Source organism: Quercus lobata, chromosome 8 (genome assembly GCF_001633185.2).
Source record: "Quercus lobata isolate SW786 chromosome 8, ValleyOak3.0 Primary Assembly, whole genome shotgun sequence".
Lineage (NCBI taxonomy): Eukaryota > Viridiplantae > Streptophyta > Magnoliopsida > Fagales > Fagaceae > Quercus > Quercus lobata.
The window spans coordinates 3,888,422-3,903,258 of NC_044911.1; the positions used below are offsets into that span (position 1 = coordinate 3,888,422).

Genomic DNA, 14,837 nt, shown 5'->3' on the forward strand with positions numbered 1-14,837 from the left:
GCACATATTCTGTTAAAGTACTTTTTTTTAATATGACTTAAGGACATTTGTCCTCAATCTATTTCGTTATTACTTTCATTGATATTAGCTAAATACTTTTTATATTACATATTTTTTTATATAATCCATGATTCATATGAACATATCTATAATCTATATCTATCTATATAATATCTAAAAACTGAAGCATAACATTTATTATTACTACACTCATGTTAAACACTTAAATCACATCAATATAGCTTTCAGTCCATTCGGTTTATTTCAGTCCACTTTGATCCATTCGGCCCAATTCGGTCTACTTCGTCCAATTTCGTCTACTTTGGTCTAATTCAGCCCATTTTAATCCACTTTGGTCCATTCAGTTTATTTTGGACTAATTGGGCCTAAATTGATTTTTTTTTTTTTTTTTTTGGGGTAATTGGCCTTTTCAATTTTGGGTTCAAATTTTCAATTTTTTTCTCTTTAAATTTTGGGTTGAAAAGTATGAAATTTTATTCTATTTGAGCCAAACTCTTTAGTTTTGGACTAAAAAATACAAACAATATAGGCATTAAAAAGTAGAGATGTTGGCCCTAAAAAAAAATTATAAATATTCACAAGTCTACCTTAAAATTCAAGTTTCAATAATATAGACATTATACTTATATTGGAAAGAAAAAAGAATGTAATGATTCTAAACTTGTATAATAATTTAAATTTAATATGACATGTCACATGTGTTCCGTGAAATGAGAGTGTACATTTTTTTTGTATATTCTTGGATATATTCAAATTAGTCAACCGATTATAGTATATTTTAAAAAAAATTAATAACATTATTCTCCATTTATATAAACAATATTATAATTATGTAATTTAAATATTTTTATTATATTACATTTTATATATATATATTGTGGGGGCCAGCCAATCAACAGGCCCATTAAGGTCAGGATCGTTGGGCTTGCAGCCCATCCAAGGATGCACATCCGTCCGAGGAGGCCAGGTCAGGTCATAACCGAGGGAGGGTGATGGTCAATATCACGAAAGTAGAGTTCCGTGTTTGTCCGAGGACGCCATACTCCTCGGCAGTATGTGTCCGAGGACGATCAGGACACGGTCTTATTACAACCGGACCTCGGAATTACGTCACCACTAAAGATGGGATAACAGACCAAGGGTAAGAAAGAAAAGGCAAACAAATATCTATAACTACAGCTGCCTCCGCATTAATTATCTCTCAATCAACTCTCTGGCCACATTAATGTGGAGGTGATACCTGAACAGTAAGGAGGCAGCCTTACAGCTGCCCATAGGAAGTTCCAAAAGGTGCTAGATGGGACAGAAAAAAATCCCCCGAACCCGACCTACACGTGTGTGGTGAGGATGGAACACAGAGGGCGGTATATAAACTGAAAGAAGAACATGCAAAAGGGGGGGGGGGATCGAAACAAAAAAGAAAAGAAAGAAAAGCAAAGACTGAAGAAGGAGAACGTAAAAAGCAAAAGAACTGTATCGATTACTAGAACAAAACGATCGTTGTACCAGCTTTAAACCTTCAATATACGTGAGGGTGAACCTTTTCATTCCACAAAAGTTAATCTAATTCTTAAACACCCACGCTTTACAAATTATATTGTTTGGGCCTATTTACGTGCGAACCCAGCATCGTTTTGGGTCGTTACAAATCGTGTCCTTACATATATATATATATATATATATTATGTTGAATGCAAAATACATTATATGTTTCATTACATAAAATTTGTAAAAAAAGAAAATATTTTTAAATTACACATGCACTATTTAACCTACAAATTTTTTATTGGCCTCACAATATTGTGCCACATAAGCTTTTAAGGCCTCACAATTTTCACAACATCATTCTAATTTATATTTTTAATTAAATTTAAATTATATTCTATATTTAAATCCTTAATTAGAATCTTAGAAATACATATTTTATTTAAATGATTAATATATAATTTCATATACAAACACAAACATAATATTTGCCTAATACTAAAAGAGTTTGAATTCGATAAAAACAGGGTGTAAAACTCATATTTTACACCATCCAAATCCAATAAGAGATTGTCACATCAAATTTTTACTTAAAATTTAATAGATCCTACCACAAATAATAACATCTCAATAAACTCATAGTTAAATCTGATTTTCAAATGAGTTTGATGAAGGAGGGTTATGTCTATTCTTTAAAATGTAATATAATGATGTGGCATATTGGGATTGGAGGCGTAGAATTTAGGTTTTACTCCACGTCATTATAGAATTTAATCTCATACTAAAATATATAATTCAATATACAAACACAATAATTATTTTAAAAAGTAAATAAATATGAGAATAAAAATCATATTATGTAAAAAAAAGTATGTATTGCATGAGTTACCAACAAGTTAATACAATGAAAATTTTGATTAAAAAATAATAATAATACAATGAAAATTGATAGACCAAAAGGGGGCATCAAGCTCTCCATTTAAGAATATTTAAACAATGTTGTTTGCTAATAAATTTGGATAGAAACTGCCATATTAACTCGTTTCCATAAAGTAAATGACTAAATTAATAAAAATTTAAATTTAAAAATTAATTTAAGAATAATGTTAGAGATACAACCTATTTTATAAAAAAAATTTATAAACTGCTAACGTGATAAGTGATTATTGGTAAATAAAAAAATAATATTAATACTGAATCTAGATAAAAACCAATAAGAATTTGGTCACATTAACATTTTGTAAAAATGTTATAAAATAATTTGTGAATATAACATTACTCTTAATTTAATAATTAAAATAAAATTCAATATTAAATTGAATTTAATCCTCTTTTCTTCTCTAATACAAATTGGATAATATTACAAATGAAAATTTGGACAATACTACTAGATTTTTTTTTGGGATAAACTTATTTTTAAAACAAGTTTTGGGGATAAACTTGGACTATGCTAATAGATTTGAACACACTAGAATCTATACATCATAAGTACATCTTTGGAAGGTAAAGACCAAACAACATCGTACTTACGTGGCGAACTGATACATCAAAACAGCCAATCAGAACCGTTCAACACGTAGACAATAAATGTGGGGCCATAGAAACACCCATACATACAAACGAAGTTCATATAATCACAGCCTTTTAAACAGTTTCTGTTCGAAGTCTTTCAGGTTCGAAAATAGACACAAACCTAAGCTCGTGAGCTCTTGTCCCCTTCGAGAGACTCTCAAATCAGAGTGCTTCTCAGATCGTTCAAAATTTTCAATTTTTGTTGTCATTTCCTATCTGGGTATCAGATTGTTCAAATTCAAAGGTAAAATTTTCTAATTTTTCAACTTTTTTTTTTGGTGATCAATCTAGCATGATGGGAAATTTTTGAATATGATGTCTGATTGGGTGTTCTAAATTCTAAAAGATTGAATTTTTTTTTCTGGGTTTTTTCGTGGGGGTTGAATTATAAATGTTTCTGATGATTTCTCTTATTTTTCCCTTGTGTTCTCAGCAACCAAACGGTGTATGAAATGAGATCTAGTTCTTGTGCTTTTGATTTTGTTATGAAAAATTGTTTCATTTGATCAGTTTTTTTTTGTGATTAGGATTATATAATCTCTCGGTGTTAATTGTGGGTTATTCTGGTTAAGCTATTGTAGTCAATAGAATATAAGGTAATTGGGGAATCTGTTCTTTCTGTTCTCTGTTTTTTTTTTTTTGTTAAATTTTTCAGGAGAAGGGGGAAAATTTTCTTTGAAGGCTTCCTCTATGGCAATAGATAGCTTGTTGTGAAATGTTTAGAAAATTGCATAATGCACCTTAAGTATACATAGATGGATTGTTTGTGAATTGTGTAGAAAATTATATGATGCTCCTTAAGTTTGCTTAAATTTGACAATTACTACTTATCTTATACGTTGGGTAACAGACTTTCCTTGATAAAATTTTATGTTTTGTGAACTTTGATGCATTTTGATTTTACAAATCTTTGAATTTTGCAGTTTTTCATTCCTTAGATCCCCCCACCCCCCTTTTTCTTTCTTGCCATTAGTTTTATTCTTTCTTATGACTTGGAAATGTCACTTTGTAATCTACAGATGAAGATTGGGTTACAGAAATTTGCTGTGTTAGTATTGCTGGCACTCTTGTCAAGCCTGCAAACTGTGTTTGGCATTAGGTTTGTGATTGATAGGGAAGAGTGCTTCTCTCACAATATTGAATATGAAGGGGATACGCTGCATATTTCTTTCGTTGTAATTAAGGTTGACGGAGCTTGGCATTATACTCACGATGGTGTAGATCTTGTGGTAAGCTTCCACATCTCTTTGCTCAAATTTGTTGGCTTGTTACCTATAAAAAAAAAAAAAAGAGGTTTTGTGAAGTTTTTCAGTTTTTTAATTTTTTTTCCTCTTGTACACTTATCTACTTCAAAAATATCATTAGTGTATATCAGCCATATGATAGATAGGGCAAACTACAATTCCTTAGTGTTGTATCCATAGTATTCAAAATGTGAATCATATCATGAATTGATTTTTAATTTTCTTGTATTGTGTCAATGTATCGTAACATACACACCCTGTATAAAATTTATAGAAAACTTATAGATATACTTATATGAAAGGAATATTTATTATAAAATTGGAACATATCCAACTAATGATTAATTTAATCATCAGTTATGCAATAATATTTAACAAAGTAACCTAAATAAATCAAATTAAAATATATTTATAACTTCCGCATTGAAATTGGTCAAAGTTAAAAGTGATGATACATTATACATAAGTTAATACAATATTTTCTTTCTCATCATTTTCATCATTATCTAATCAACTTCATCTCCATAGTACAAGTCAATTTTATCATCCTCTTCTAAAGTCATTTCATCATTGACATCCTCCTCTTATCTATATTCTTCTTCATCTCCAACATTTACAATCTTTTATTGTTGTTCTATTTTAATAATGTTTTCTTTATATTCTTGTTGCCATTCAAGTTTCTTGAACTTATAACAAAAATAGCAATATGTGATATTTACTGGTCCAAGAGCACCCCCCATGAGTGAATGTTTCCACAGATATTGTTCCTCCATTGATCAAGAATTTTCGACCTTTCCTACAATGATGTTGTCCATAGATCAAATTATTTCGTGGATTGGATTTAAAAAGTGATTATATTGTCGTTAAATATGTTATTGATAGTATTGAAAAGAAATTTGTAAACGTGAAAGTGGAATTTCAAATGTGTAGTCCAAATGTAGAAGAGGGAGAAGGGGAAAAAACTCATGGACATGGTATATTATTGGCCTCAACCAAGTAGCCCAATAATGTTTTGATAAAAACAAGTCCCACAACCTGTTGGACTTAAGTCACAGCACATTTTTATTTGTAAAAAGCCCAATTTAAACCCACATGTACATGCATTGTCCAATACATACAATTGTACAATGCATGAGTATGGTCAACACGTATCAACAATATGATACCCTTTTTTTTGGATATGTATTGTGTATTGTGTATTGTTATGATACTAACATTTATGGTTGTACCATAGGTTTCCCAATTTAATGTAACCACATGGTTGCATTGACTAATGAACCACATGGTTGAATTTATTGTCCTTGAAGAAAGATAACATTGTTTGTGCTGCATTTGGCAAACAACTATGTAATTGAATTTGGTTGAGGAATTTAAGGTATAGCACAAAAGGAATTGTACCTAAGTTTTAACTCGATAGATATCTTGGGGTAAGAAAGCGTTCATTTCATGTCTTTGTTTAATTCATAGCAGCAAGATGTTTTCCATAACAGATGTTAACCTGGCAACACTTAATACGTGTCAAGCTAAAAATTTCAATTGTTTTATTTCCTATTACTTCTTATTATTGCCATGAAAAAACCACCATTGATTCTACAACCTTGTTGAAATCTTCAGGTGAAAGGACCTTCTGGTGAACAGTTACATGATTTTCGTGACAAGACAAGTGAGAAGATTGAGTTTGTGGCTCAAAATAAAGGAATCCACCGTTTTTGCTTCACTAATAAATCTCCCTATCATGAGACAGTAGACTTTGATGTACATGTTAGCCATTTTTCATACTACGACCAGCATGCAAAAGATGGTTAATCATTCTTCACCGTTCTTAGTCCTTTTCTGTTTTTATCAAGCCCTTGAATTATGGATTTGGACTTACTGGCTTGCATATTTGCAGAGCATTTTAATCCTTTGTTAGATCAAATATCAAAGTTGGAGGAAGCTCTTTACAACATTCAGTTTGAACAGCATTGGCTGGAGGCTCAGACTGAACGCCAGGCAATAGGTATCTGTTGATTATCTGAATTCCTTCTGTAGTAATGTTGAATAGAAGGAAAGCATGGTCCTTTAATGGTTTGATGCTTGTGTTTATTCCCCTCATTCAATCTCTTTGTGCTACAATTAGATTCTCTGAGTAGTCCAGTGATCTGATTATCATATCTACCTGGTGTTTTCATTTTTCAAGCTTGATTCTGTTGTGATATTGCATCATATATTTGGTGTTGCATAAAGAAGCCTTCTATTTTTAATTTTAAAAAATGAATAAATAAAAAATTGCTGATTTGATTAGACTAAATAGACTATATAATATTGATCAAGAGTTCCTACACATGACAGAATACACACAATAATGCGCACACGTTGTCAGCATGACACTAATAATAACATTTACTGGCTAGGTAGACTTTTAAATGAATTTAGTTTGTCAATCATTTCGTAATCTAATCTTTTCATTTGAAAATGCAGTAAATGATGCAATGGGTCGGAGGGCTGTTCACAAAGCCTTTTTTGAATCAGCAGCACTTGTTGGTGCCAGCATTCTCCAAGTTTACCTTCTGCGCCGCCTCTTTGAACGGAAGCTTGGGATGTCCAGAGTTTAAATATGGAATTGCTATTGAATATTTATCATAAGTTATCAGTTGTAGAATTTCAAAGTCAGACTCTTGCCTGAAGCTTTTGTTTTCCTTTTTCTTAGTAACCAAGGAGAAAAAACATACATAGAAACCAATTTGCTAACTCTCTGGCAACCTTTCCTTCGAGTAATGATTTTCATGAGGCACAAATACATGCATTTCAGCCCAACCCGTGGATCTATATTAGATTAGCTGCCAATTTGACCAGTCTATGCACCAGAGGCCATCCTCAGCCACTGGATGCAACCATATTCATTGGCTACATTGTACCGTTCATTGTTGCACTAGGCTAGTATGTGCCTGGCAACAATGACGCATAGAAATAACATGGCAGTAGAAATGCATGGCTCATCATTTAGTAACATCAAATATTATGCGAATTTGAAGCAGTTTTAAGGGCATTAGAAAAGAACTCTCAACTCTATGGCATACATTTTTCTCCTAAATGTTGTCTTTTGAGTCTGTAACAACCATTCTTGTCCATCTGGTTTACCTAAAGCTTGCAATCTTGAACGTGACCCTATCAAAATAAACTTTATAACAATGGCAAAAATCAATATTTCTGTGTTCACATTCACTCTTGCCAAGAAATCTTAGGAGAATGGATTTTAAATCTTGCAATGAGATACTAGATGATGATACTGTTCAAATGGTGCCCAGGTTTTGGCCCTCGATTATCAAGTTTTGTTTGTTACCACAGTGGTTGCACTAGCCACAACTTGTTGGGATGACAAGTTGTGGAAAAAATAATCATGGGAACTTTTGTTATCTCTAGTATTGCTCATATTCTGTAGCTCTCATCTAAATCCCAGATTTCTTCTTCAGCAAGAAGCATCAATTTTATTTTTTAAGTGGCTTTTAAATCTCTTAGAACACATGACTATTCACTGAGTATGCATGTGTAGTTTATTCCTTACATGTAGATAATTACAAGGAAATTCATTGGGATATTCATTGGGATGACTCCAAAATACTAGTTAAAAGTTTTAATCCTAAGACCTCATGAATCTCGAGACCTTAGTGAGTAATTATACATATTTTCGGAGTATGGTAACGTTCTCACATTCACGATGGGTCCTAGTAATTAAATACATAGTGGGATCTACCATGAATATGAAAAGAGAGAGCAACACATCACCATTTCTCAAGAGTGTCTAATAATCTTCTAACTTTAGGTGCCAATAAACCAACACTTTGGGGTTGGCGAGGTTTGTTTGAAAGTGTTCTCTAATTTTTAACCTTCTCTACACTGTTGATTTTGCTCAATGGTACCAAGCTTGTTTGTGTGAAGGCTGTCAATATCCTTGTGATCTGTATTAGGAGAAACTTTAGAGAGTTTTTCACATGTATTATAAGTTATGAATTAGAAAAATATTACTTCGAGACTTTAAATTATGCCTTAATCATAAACAATAAAAATAAAAATAAAAATAATAAAAAACCATGTTAACAGTTTAGTAAAAAATTGTCACTAAATTTATTGATCTCATAGCAATCCTAATGACAAAAAAAAAAATTACAATTTTTTCTCACACCTTATTGAAATTGAATCCACCACAATACTACTTCCGTTGTACACCATAATCTTATCATTTTTTTTCACAACTTAGTCAGATAACTAGTTGTAATGAACCCAACACTATGCTTTTTACCGACACCAATCATTATTGTTAAAAATATAATGTGAAAATTTTTTTGGATCATTAAATTTATTTAAATGTTTTTTAATATAATAGAGTTTTGTTTCCCCTCTCTGTCAGTCATATTCACAGGCTTTTTATCGTTTGGGGGAAGCAAAGCTCCTGCAGTTGGCCTTTGCATAAAGGACAGGAGAGGCACTTCAATTCATCTTTACAGGTGATGACAGGAACATACTAGAAAAGAATCATAATTTGAAGAGAACCGATTGATTAGCACATGGGCACACGCTTCTACTATGTTATTTTTTATTTGAGTAGCACACTCTCTGTACTATGCTAGGATTTTCTTCTTTGTCTCTTCATTTCACTTCTAGGTCTTAACTACAAAGTAAAGACAAAGGTATTTGCAAAATACTGGTATTCAATTCCCATACCTTGTCTATTCCTGTCCTGGAGTGTGACCGTATGAGGAAGGACTTGTATTTCAATTTTTCTCCTTTCCTTCATATGCAAGTCCACTTATACAAAATAAGTTATAATTTTTTTTCAAGAGAAGTGCCCATGACATTCGGGGTTAAATCCCTCTTCCTACCACTGTAACTATCGAATTTTTTAAAAAGTAAATGATATATAATAAGAAGAAAAGAAAAGCAAAGCGAGCCAATGTACAAGTGATGTTTACTTAAACTGCAACTTCCTACCTTAACTAACTATGAAAAAATTTTAACAAAGCAAAAACAAAAAATTGTTCCTAATTTACTTACCCTTTATTTCCCTTAGGAAAAAGTTTAGCTCCAAACTTATTTGAAACTATCTGCCTAACCTATCATGTGGTGATTGAAGAGATCATCCATGTGTAGTTTTAGTCACATAACTTTTTTAATAAGTCATGTAACTTGTTTAAATAATACATATGAATAGTCTTATAAATCATCACTTAGTAAGTTGGAGAAGATAGTTTGGAGGTAAACTATCTTGATGACTCCAAAATACAAGTTAAAAGTTTTAATCTTAAGACCTTATGAATCTCATGAGACCTTAGTGAGTAATTATTAGGTATTTTCGGAGTATGGTAACGTGGTATTCCTTCTTCTCACATTCACGATTGATCCCAATAATTAAATTTATAGTGAGATCTACCAAGAATGTGAGAAAAGAGAATATCACATTGGCGATGTCTCAAGAGTGTCTAAAAATCTTTTGAAAGAGCCAATAAACCAACACTTCGGAATTTAAAGCATAATCTCTTCTTCTTCTTTTTTTTATCGGAAAAGAAGAAAAGAACAAAATATCTGACTAATCTGAGGTAGATGGGCCTCCTAAGGGGTAGAGAGTGTGAAAGCAACCTTCAGATATCCTTTGCCTTTAGTGCTCAGCGTGCTTTATATCGACGTTTCACTACAAGAAGATTTCCATACTCAATTAAATATCAACTTTATTCAAACATCTACACACCATTTTCAAACTGTGTTTGAGAACGAGAGAAAACACTATGCTTCTTATCGACACCAATCACTATTGTTAAAAATATAATGTGAAAATTTTTTTGGATCATTAAATTTATTTAAATGTTTTTTATATAATAGAGTTTTGTTTCCCCTCTCTTTCAGTCATATTCACAGGCTTTTTACCGTTTGGGGGATGCAAAACTCCTGCGGTTGGCCTTTGCATAAAGGACAGGAGAGGCACTTCAATTCATCTTTACAGGTTATGACAGGAACATACTAGAAAAGAATCATAATTTGAAGAGAACTGATTGATTAGCACATGGGCACACACTTTTACTATGTTATTTTTTATTTGAGTAGCACACTCTCTGTACTATGCTAGGATTTTCATCTTTGTCCTCTTCATTTCACTTCTAGGTCTTAACTACAAAGTCAAGACAAAGGTGTTCGCAAAATACTGGTATTCAAATCCCATACCTTTGTCTATTCCTGTCTTGGAGTGTGACCGTATTAGGAAGGACTTGTATTTCAATTTTCCTCCTTCATATGTAATGTAAGTCCACTTATACAAAATAAGTTATAATTTTTTTCTAGAGATGTATCCATGACATCTGGGATTCAAATCCCTCCTCCCACCACAGTGTAACTATCAAATTTAAAAATAAATAAATAAGTAAAGCAATGCCAATGTACAAGTGATGTTGAATTAAATTGCAACTTCCTACCTTAACTAACTATGAAAAAGATTTTAACAAAGCAAAAACAAAAAATTGTTCCTAATTTACTTATCCTCTATTTTCCATAGGAAAAAATTTAGTTCCAAACCAATTTGAAACTATCTCCCTAACCTACTATGTGGCGATTGAAGAACTCATTTATGTATAGTTTTAGTCACATAACTTTTTTAATGAGTCATGTAACTTGTTTAAATAATATATATAAATAGTCTTATTAATCATCACTTAGTGAGTTAGAAGAGATAGTTTGAAGCTAAACTATCTTGTAATGTCAGAATTTGTGTTTCCTAGATAAAAAAAGACATAACAAACTTTGAAAAAGAATAATATCATAAACGACGCCAATTTGATAGGTAATACAATACAAATAAGAAGAGAAAAAAGATGTCACAAGCAAAGCTCTACAGATCTAGAGTAATACAACGCCCAGATGGGGAGAAATAGCTCACATTCTAATAAATAAACCACAACATCAGTACATATAGATACAATAAGTGTTTGTCTTCTTTACCTATTCCCTCACAAGTTCTACAACAGCACACACTAAATTCCAGTAGAGCGCATCATGGCTCTTCAACTCCCATCTTTTTTGGGGCAATATGGTGGAGCTAGTTACAGAAAAACATGCCTCTTAAGTTGAAGCACTGACCTTCTCAGGATTGTGTAGGTGGTTCTTGAAAGCAGCAAAACCATTTTTTCTGAAAATCAGTGAATCATCCACATAATACAAATCAGCTTATGCAAAGTGTGTGGCTGTGGCAGAAATGACAGTGCAATCTCACACCACTTTTTTCCCCATTCTAGGGATATAGAAAGCAAACACAATTGATTGGGGTGGGGGGAATGGAATAAGAACAGCCAATTTATATAAACAACTACATATGAACTTCACAGGATAAATTAGAGTTGCTAACATTTCTTTTGATGGTCACAGTCTTTCTATTTTGTTTGATAATTCAATAGTTAAAGCAGGGAAAGGGAAATTTGAACCCTAGATGTATCATTTCGAAACACTAGGAGGTGCCAACCAGTTGAGCTACAATGCTCTTGTCCAATCTTTTTATTTTGTTAATCGTACTCTTTTTTATTATCTGAATGGCATTTGTAGACCTAAGAAAAATCCTTTGAGTAACCCTGAGGTGTGATACATGACCAAGATTCTTTTAGCACAACTGTACTCTGTAAGAAAAAAAATACAAAGTTCTAACGATTAATCAAACTTTTACTTATCAAAAAAATAATCAAGCTTTCTACTTATGATGTAGCAAAAATAGGTAGCAGTTGGCCACCTTAGGAATATATTAAATTGCAGAGAGAGAGGGAGGTGCAATAGCATCTTACAGCCTGAGGCTTGGCAGTATCAACTCCAGGCTTGATTTGAGAATCACCCTTTCCTGGTGACTCTGGTTTGCCACCCGTTTTCTTTTCATCCCTAGCCTTATTAAAAATCACAGTAAATCCTTCAGCTGAAGCAGGATCATTGACATCCCATTCACCAAATTTTGGTAGTGGTTGACCCTTGTCCTGCTGAAGAACAGAAAGGTAAAAAGAGCTTATTACATCTCTGATTGCTGTTTAAGGTAAAGGACAGCCACTTAACAATAAATAAATGATCATGTTCACAAATGTCATTTAATCAATCACTAAGTAATATGGACCCTAAAGGGTAATACTAAATCCTGATTGTCCTCCCCTGATGAACTTTAGAAATGGAACTATAATTAACCCCATCACAATTAGCAAGAAAAGTCATTTAATTCAACCCAAAAACTTCTCACGTTCTCAGGTAGAACCGTACATAAGCACAACAATAATTCAATATCTAGAGACGAGAAAGAGATGTTATGGAGGACTCTCCATCCACCATGAAGTAGGATCAGCTTCGAAAAGGAATCAAACCCTCATGCAGTCATAAACAGAGTTTGAATATGTTTGTTAAAAAGCTGATTGCCACAATTCAAGCATGCAAATTTCCTAAGGCAAAGCATGATATAACAGAGCAAGGTACATATATTAATCATGTCATTACTAGTCCCATCAAGTCTGCAACAGGCATCAACGTGATCATTTCCAGGAAAGAAGCAGACTACTTAACACACACATCCAAAAGTAAAAGCAAAGCGTAAGACAGATAGATTCATCATTTTACCTAGGTTGATTGGGCAATCATAAGACTGCAATAAGTATTGATAATCCTTCCATAAAGCTTTGGGATGCCTCAAACGAGAGGCATTCTTTTATTACATGACCTCAACATTATATTAGGCATCTCAGCCCCACTGAGCAATCATACAATGAATGGAGTAGCTACAGCTCTATACACCTTGCAAAGCATCCAACCAACACTAGCAAATTCACCTCATCCTAAGCATCCACCCCCTTGACTTGCTAAATTACTTTAATAGATTGTAACTTCAGTTTGAATCACTACAAAAGTGTAATACCAAAATTGCACTGCCAGCCCATTTATTTTAGCTTTACATACACTTCTGGTTGATTATTTTGGGTAAAGGTAGACTTGAAATGACCCAGGTTAGTTCAGCTCTGTGAAATCTATTGAAAGGTTTATACAAGATATTAAGTAATTTTCCTTTACTTTCCAGTGCCACAGGATTTCTTGCATACTCTATAGTTTTCGAATACGTGGCAATTTGTTGTTTTTCACACCTTAATTCAGCTTTGGGTCATTCCAATCGCAAATATCAGTGGTGATTGCTCATGTGCATAACGAAAAATCGTCTTATGTTAAAAATACCATGCAACACCAAATACATCTTGAAACTAAATAGATTATTCACTGGGCTCAAAACCAGCACAGCTAGTCATGGATTTAAAATCAGTCATTCATTCCCAGTTTACCAAAATTCATCATAAAGACCAAAGATAAGGAATTACAGAATTAAGTAACAAAATTTGGTATCCACAAACAATCTAAAGGATAACTGGGTCAGCCAAGTAACATATCCTCTTTTGCTAAAGTGTTTTGTAGGGACAGGGTTTATGAGTGAAATGTTAGGTGATACAAACATGTATAATCAAGAAATCCCACATACAAAACACTAGACTACTGCTTAACCATATAACAAAGCCTCAAAAACAGTACTCATTAATAAGCATTCACTAAAACAGACCAAAGCAGCAAATTACCAAGCGCAATTCTGTCAAATTATCAGTAATTTACAAATTCAATGAGTTGCTCTTTGGACTCTCGCCCCAAGTCAATAAAACCCACCGGCAACTGACCCCACTTTCCAAAACTAGTTACCGGGTAATCCAAAGGCATTCAACCCTGACAAACCCATAAACTCACCCTCCACCCGTCAACTTTGAAAGGGAGGAAGTGCCCATTTGAGCCGGAGCTCATCGACACAATATCAAGAGCAATTTACCAGCACAAAATCACAGCCATATCATCATAGATCCACACAAAGCTCCTCTACATAGCAAACAGATATTCAAATCAAGTCATTAACTTACTTAATCAGCACTTAACAACCAAACAACAAAAAGCATTTAGCTAAAACTAAAAACACAAACTCAAAGCTCTTTCCTTTCCATTCTTTACTAAAACATTTAACATTCGAATTAATTCATTAACTTAATCTTTCTTTCTTTTTTTCCTTTTTTGGTAATAAACTAATAATTCATTAAAAAAAAAATTCTCAAAAAAACAGAAAATTGAAATACCCACAAACCATTGACTTATAAAAATCGTGAATTTCAACAAAAGAAGCTAATATAACAAATAAAGATTCAGGAAAAAAAATAAAAATTTACTCAAATGTTGCTTAAATTTTTTAAAATAAAACAAAATAAGAAAAGAAAGATTGTATATTTAAATTACAATACTAGCATAACCAAGAGGATCAAATCAAAATATTCAACAAGAAACCAAAAACTGAAGCTGAGGAATCGATCAAGAATTGTATCAAATCGAGCACAGAGAATCAAAGACACAAACTTTTAGAGAGAGAGAGAGAGAGAGAAAGGACGTACCGACATGAATTCGAGAGAGAAAGAGAGAGCTTGCCTTTCTGGGAAAAGAAAAATGACAACAGACCAA

General features: G+C 32.7%; 2 protein-coding genes across 4 annotated transcripts; one reads left to right on the forward strand and one right to left on the reverse strand.

Annotated features, from left to right (window-relative positions):
* Window positions 1–3,132: 3,132 nt before the first annotated feature.
* LOC115958406 (transmembrane emp24 domain-containing protein p24beta2-like) lies at window positions 3,133–7,353 on the forward strand. The gene is made up of 5 exons (XM_031076825.1): window positions 3,133–3,322; window positions 4,098–4,307; window positions 5,937–6,123; window positions 6,214–6,321; window positions 6,783–7,353. The coding sequence occupies exons 2-5, from the start codon at window positions 4,098–4,100 to the stop codon at window positions 6,914–6,916; spliced, it is 639 nt and encodes a 212-aa protein (XP_030932685.1). The 5' UTR covers window positions 3,133–3,322; the 3' UTR covers window positions 6,917–7,353.
* A 3,745-nt stretch (window positions 7,354–11,098) lies between these two features.
* Window positions 11,099–14,837, reverse strand: LOC115958259 (protein NOI4). 3 transcript variants are annotated; one of them, XM_031076668.1, is made up of 3 exons: window positions 14,771–14,837; window positions 12,116–12,301; window positions 11,099–11,472 (listed from the first exon to the last, which is right to left on the reverse strand). In XM_031076668.1, the coding sequence occupies exons 1-3, from the start codon at window positions 14,774–14,776 to the stop codon at window positions 11,428–11,430; spliced, it is 237 nt and encodes a 78-aa protein (XP_030932528.1). In that variant the 5' UTR covers window positions 14,777–14,837; the 3' UTR covers window positions 11,099–11,427. The 3 variants fall into 3 exon arrangements, with proteins under 3 accessions (XP_030932528.1, XP_030932527.1, XP_030932526.1); XM_031076667.1 differs by lacking the exon at window positions 11,099–11,472 and adding an exon at window positions 11,484–11,953 and having other exon boundaries at window positions 12,116–12,298; window positions 14,771–14,805; XM_031076666.1 differs by lacking the exon at window positions 11,099–11,472 and adding an exon at window positions 11,484–11,953 and having other exon boundaries at window positions 14,771–14,805.

Coding starts and splice junctions, on each gene's coding strand:
- LOC115958406 (XM_031076825.1), top strand. CDS start 4,098: ATGAAGATTGGGTTACAGAAATTTGCTGTGTTAGTATTGCTGGCACTC. Junction 4,308..5,936: donor ACGATGGTGTAGATCTTGTG/GTAAGCTTCCAC, acceptor TGAAATCTTCAG/GTGAAAGGACCTTCTGGTGA. Junction 6,322..6,782: donor GACTGAACGCCAGGCAATAG/GTATCTGTTGAT, acceptor TTGAAAATGCAG/TAAATGATGCAATGGGTCGG.
- LOC115958259 (XM_031076666.1), bottom strand. Junction 11,954..12,115: donor ATACTGCCAAGCCTCAGGCT/GTAAGATGCTAT, acceptor TTTTTCTTACAG/AGTACAGTTGTGCTAAAAGA.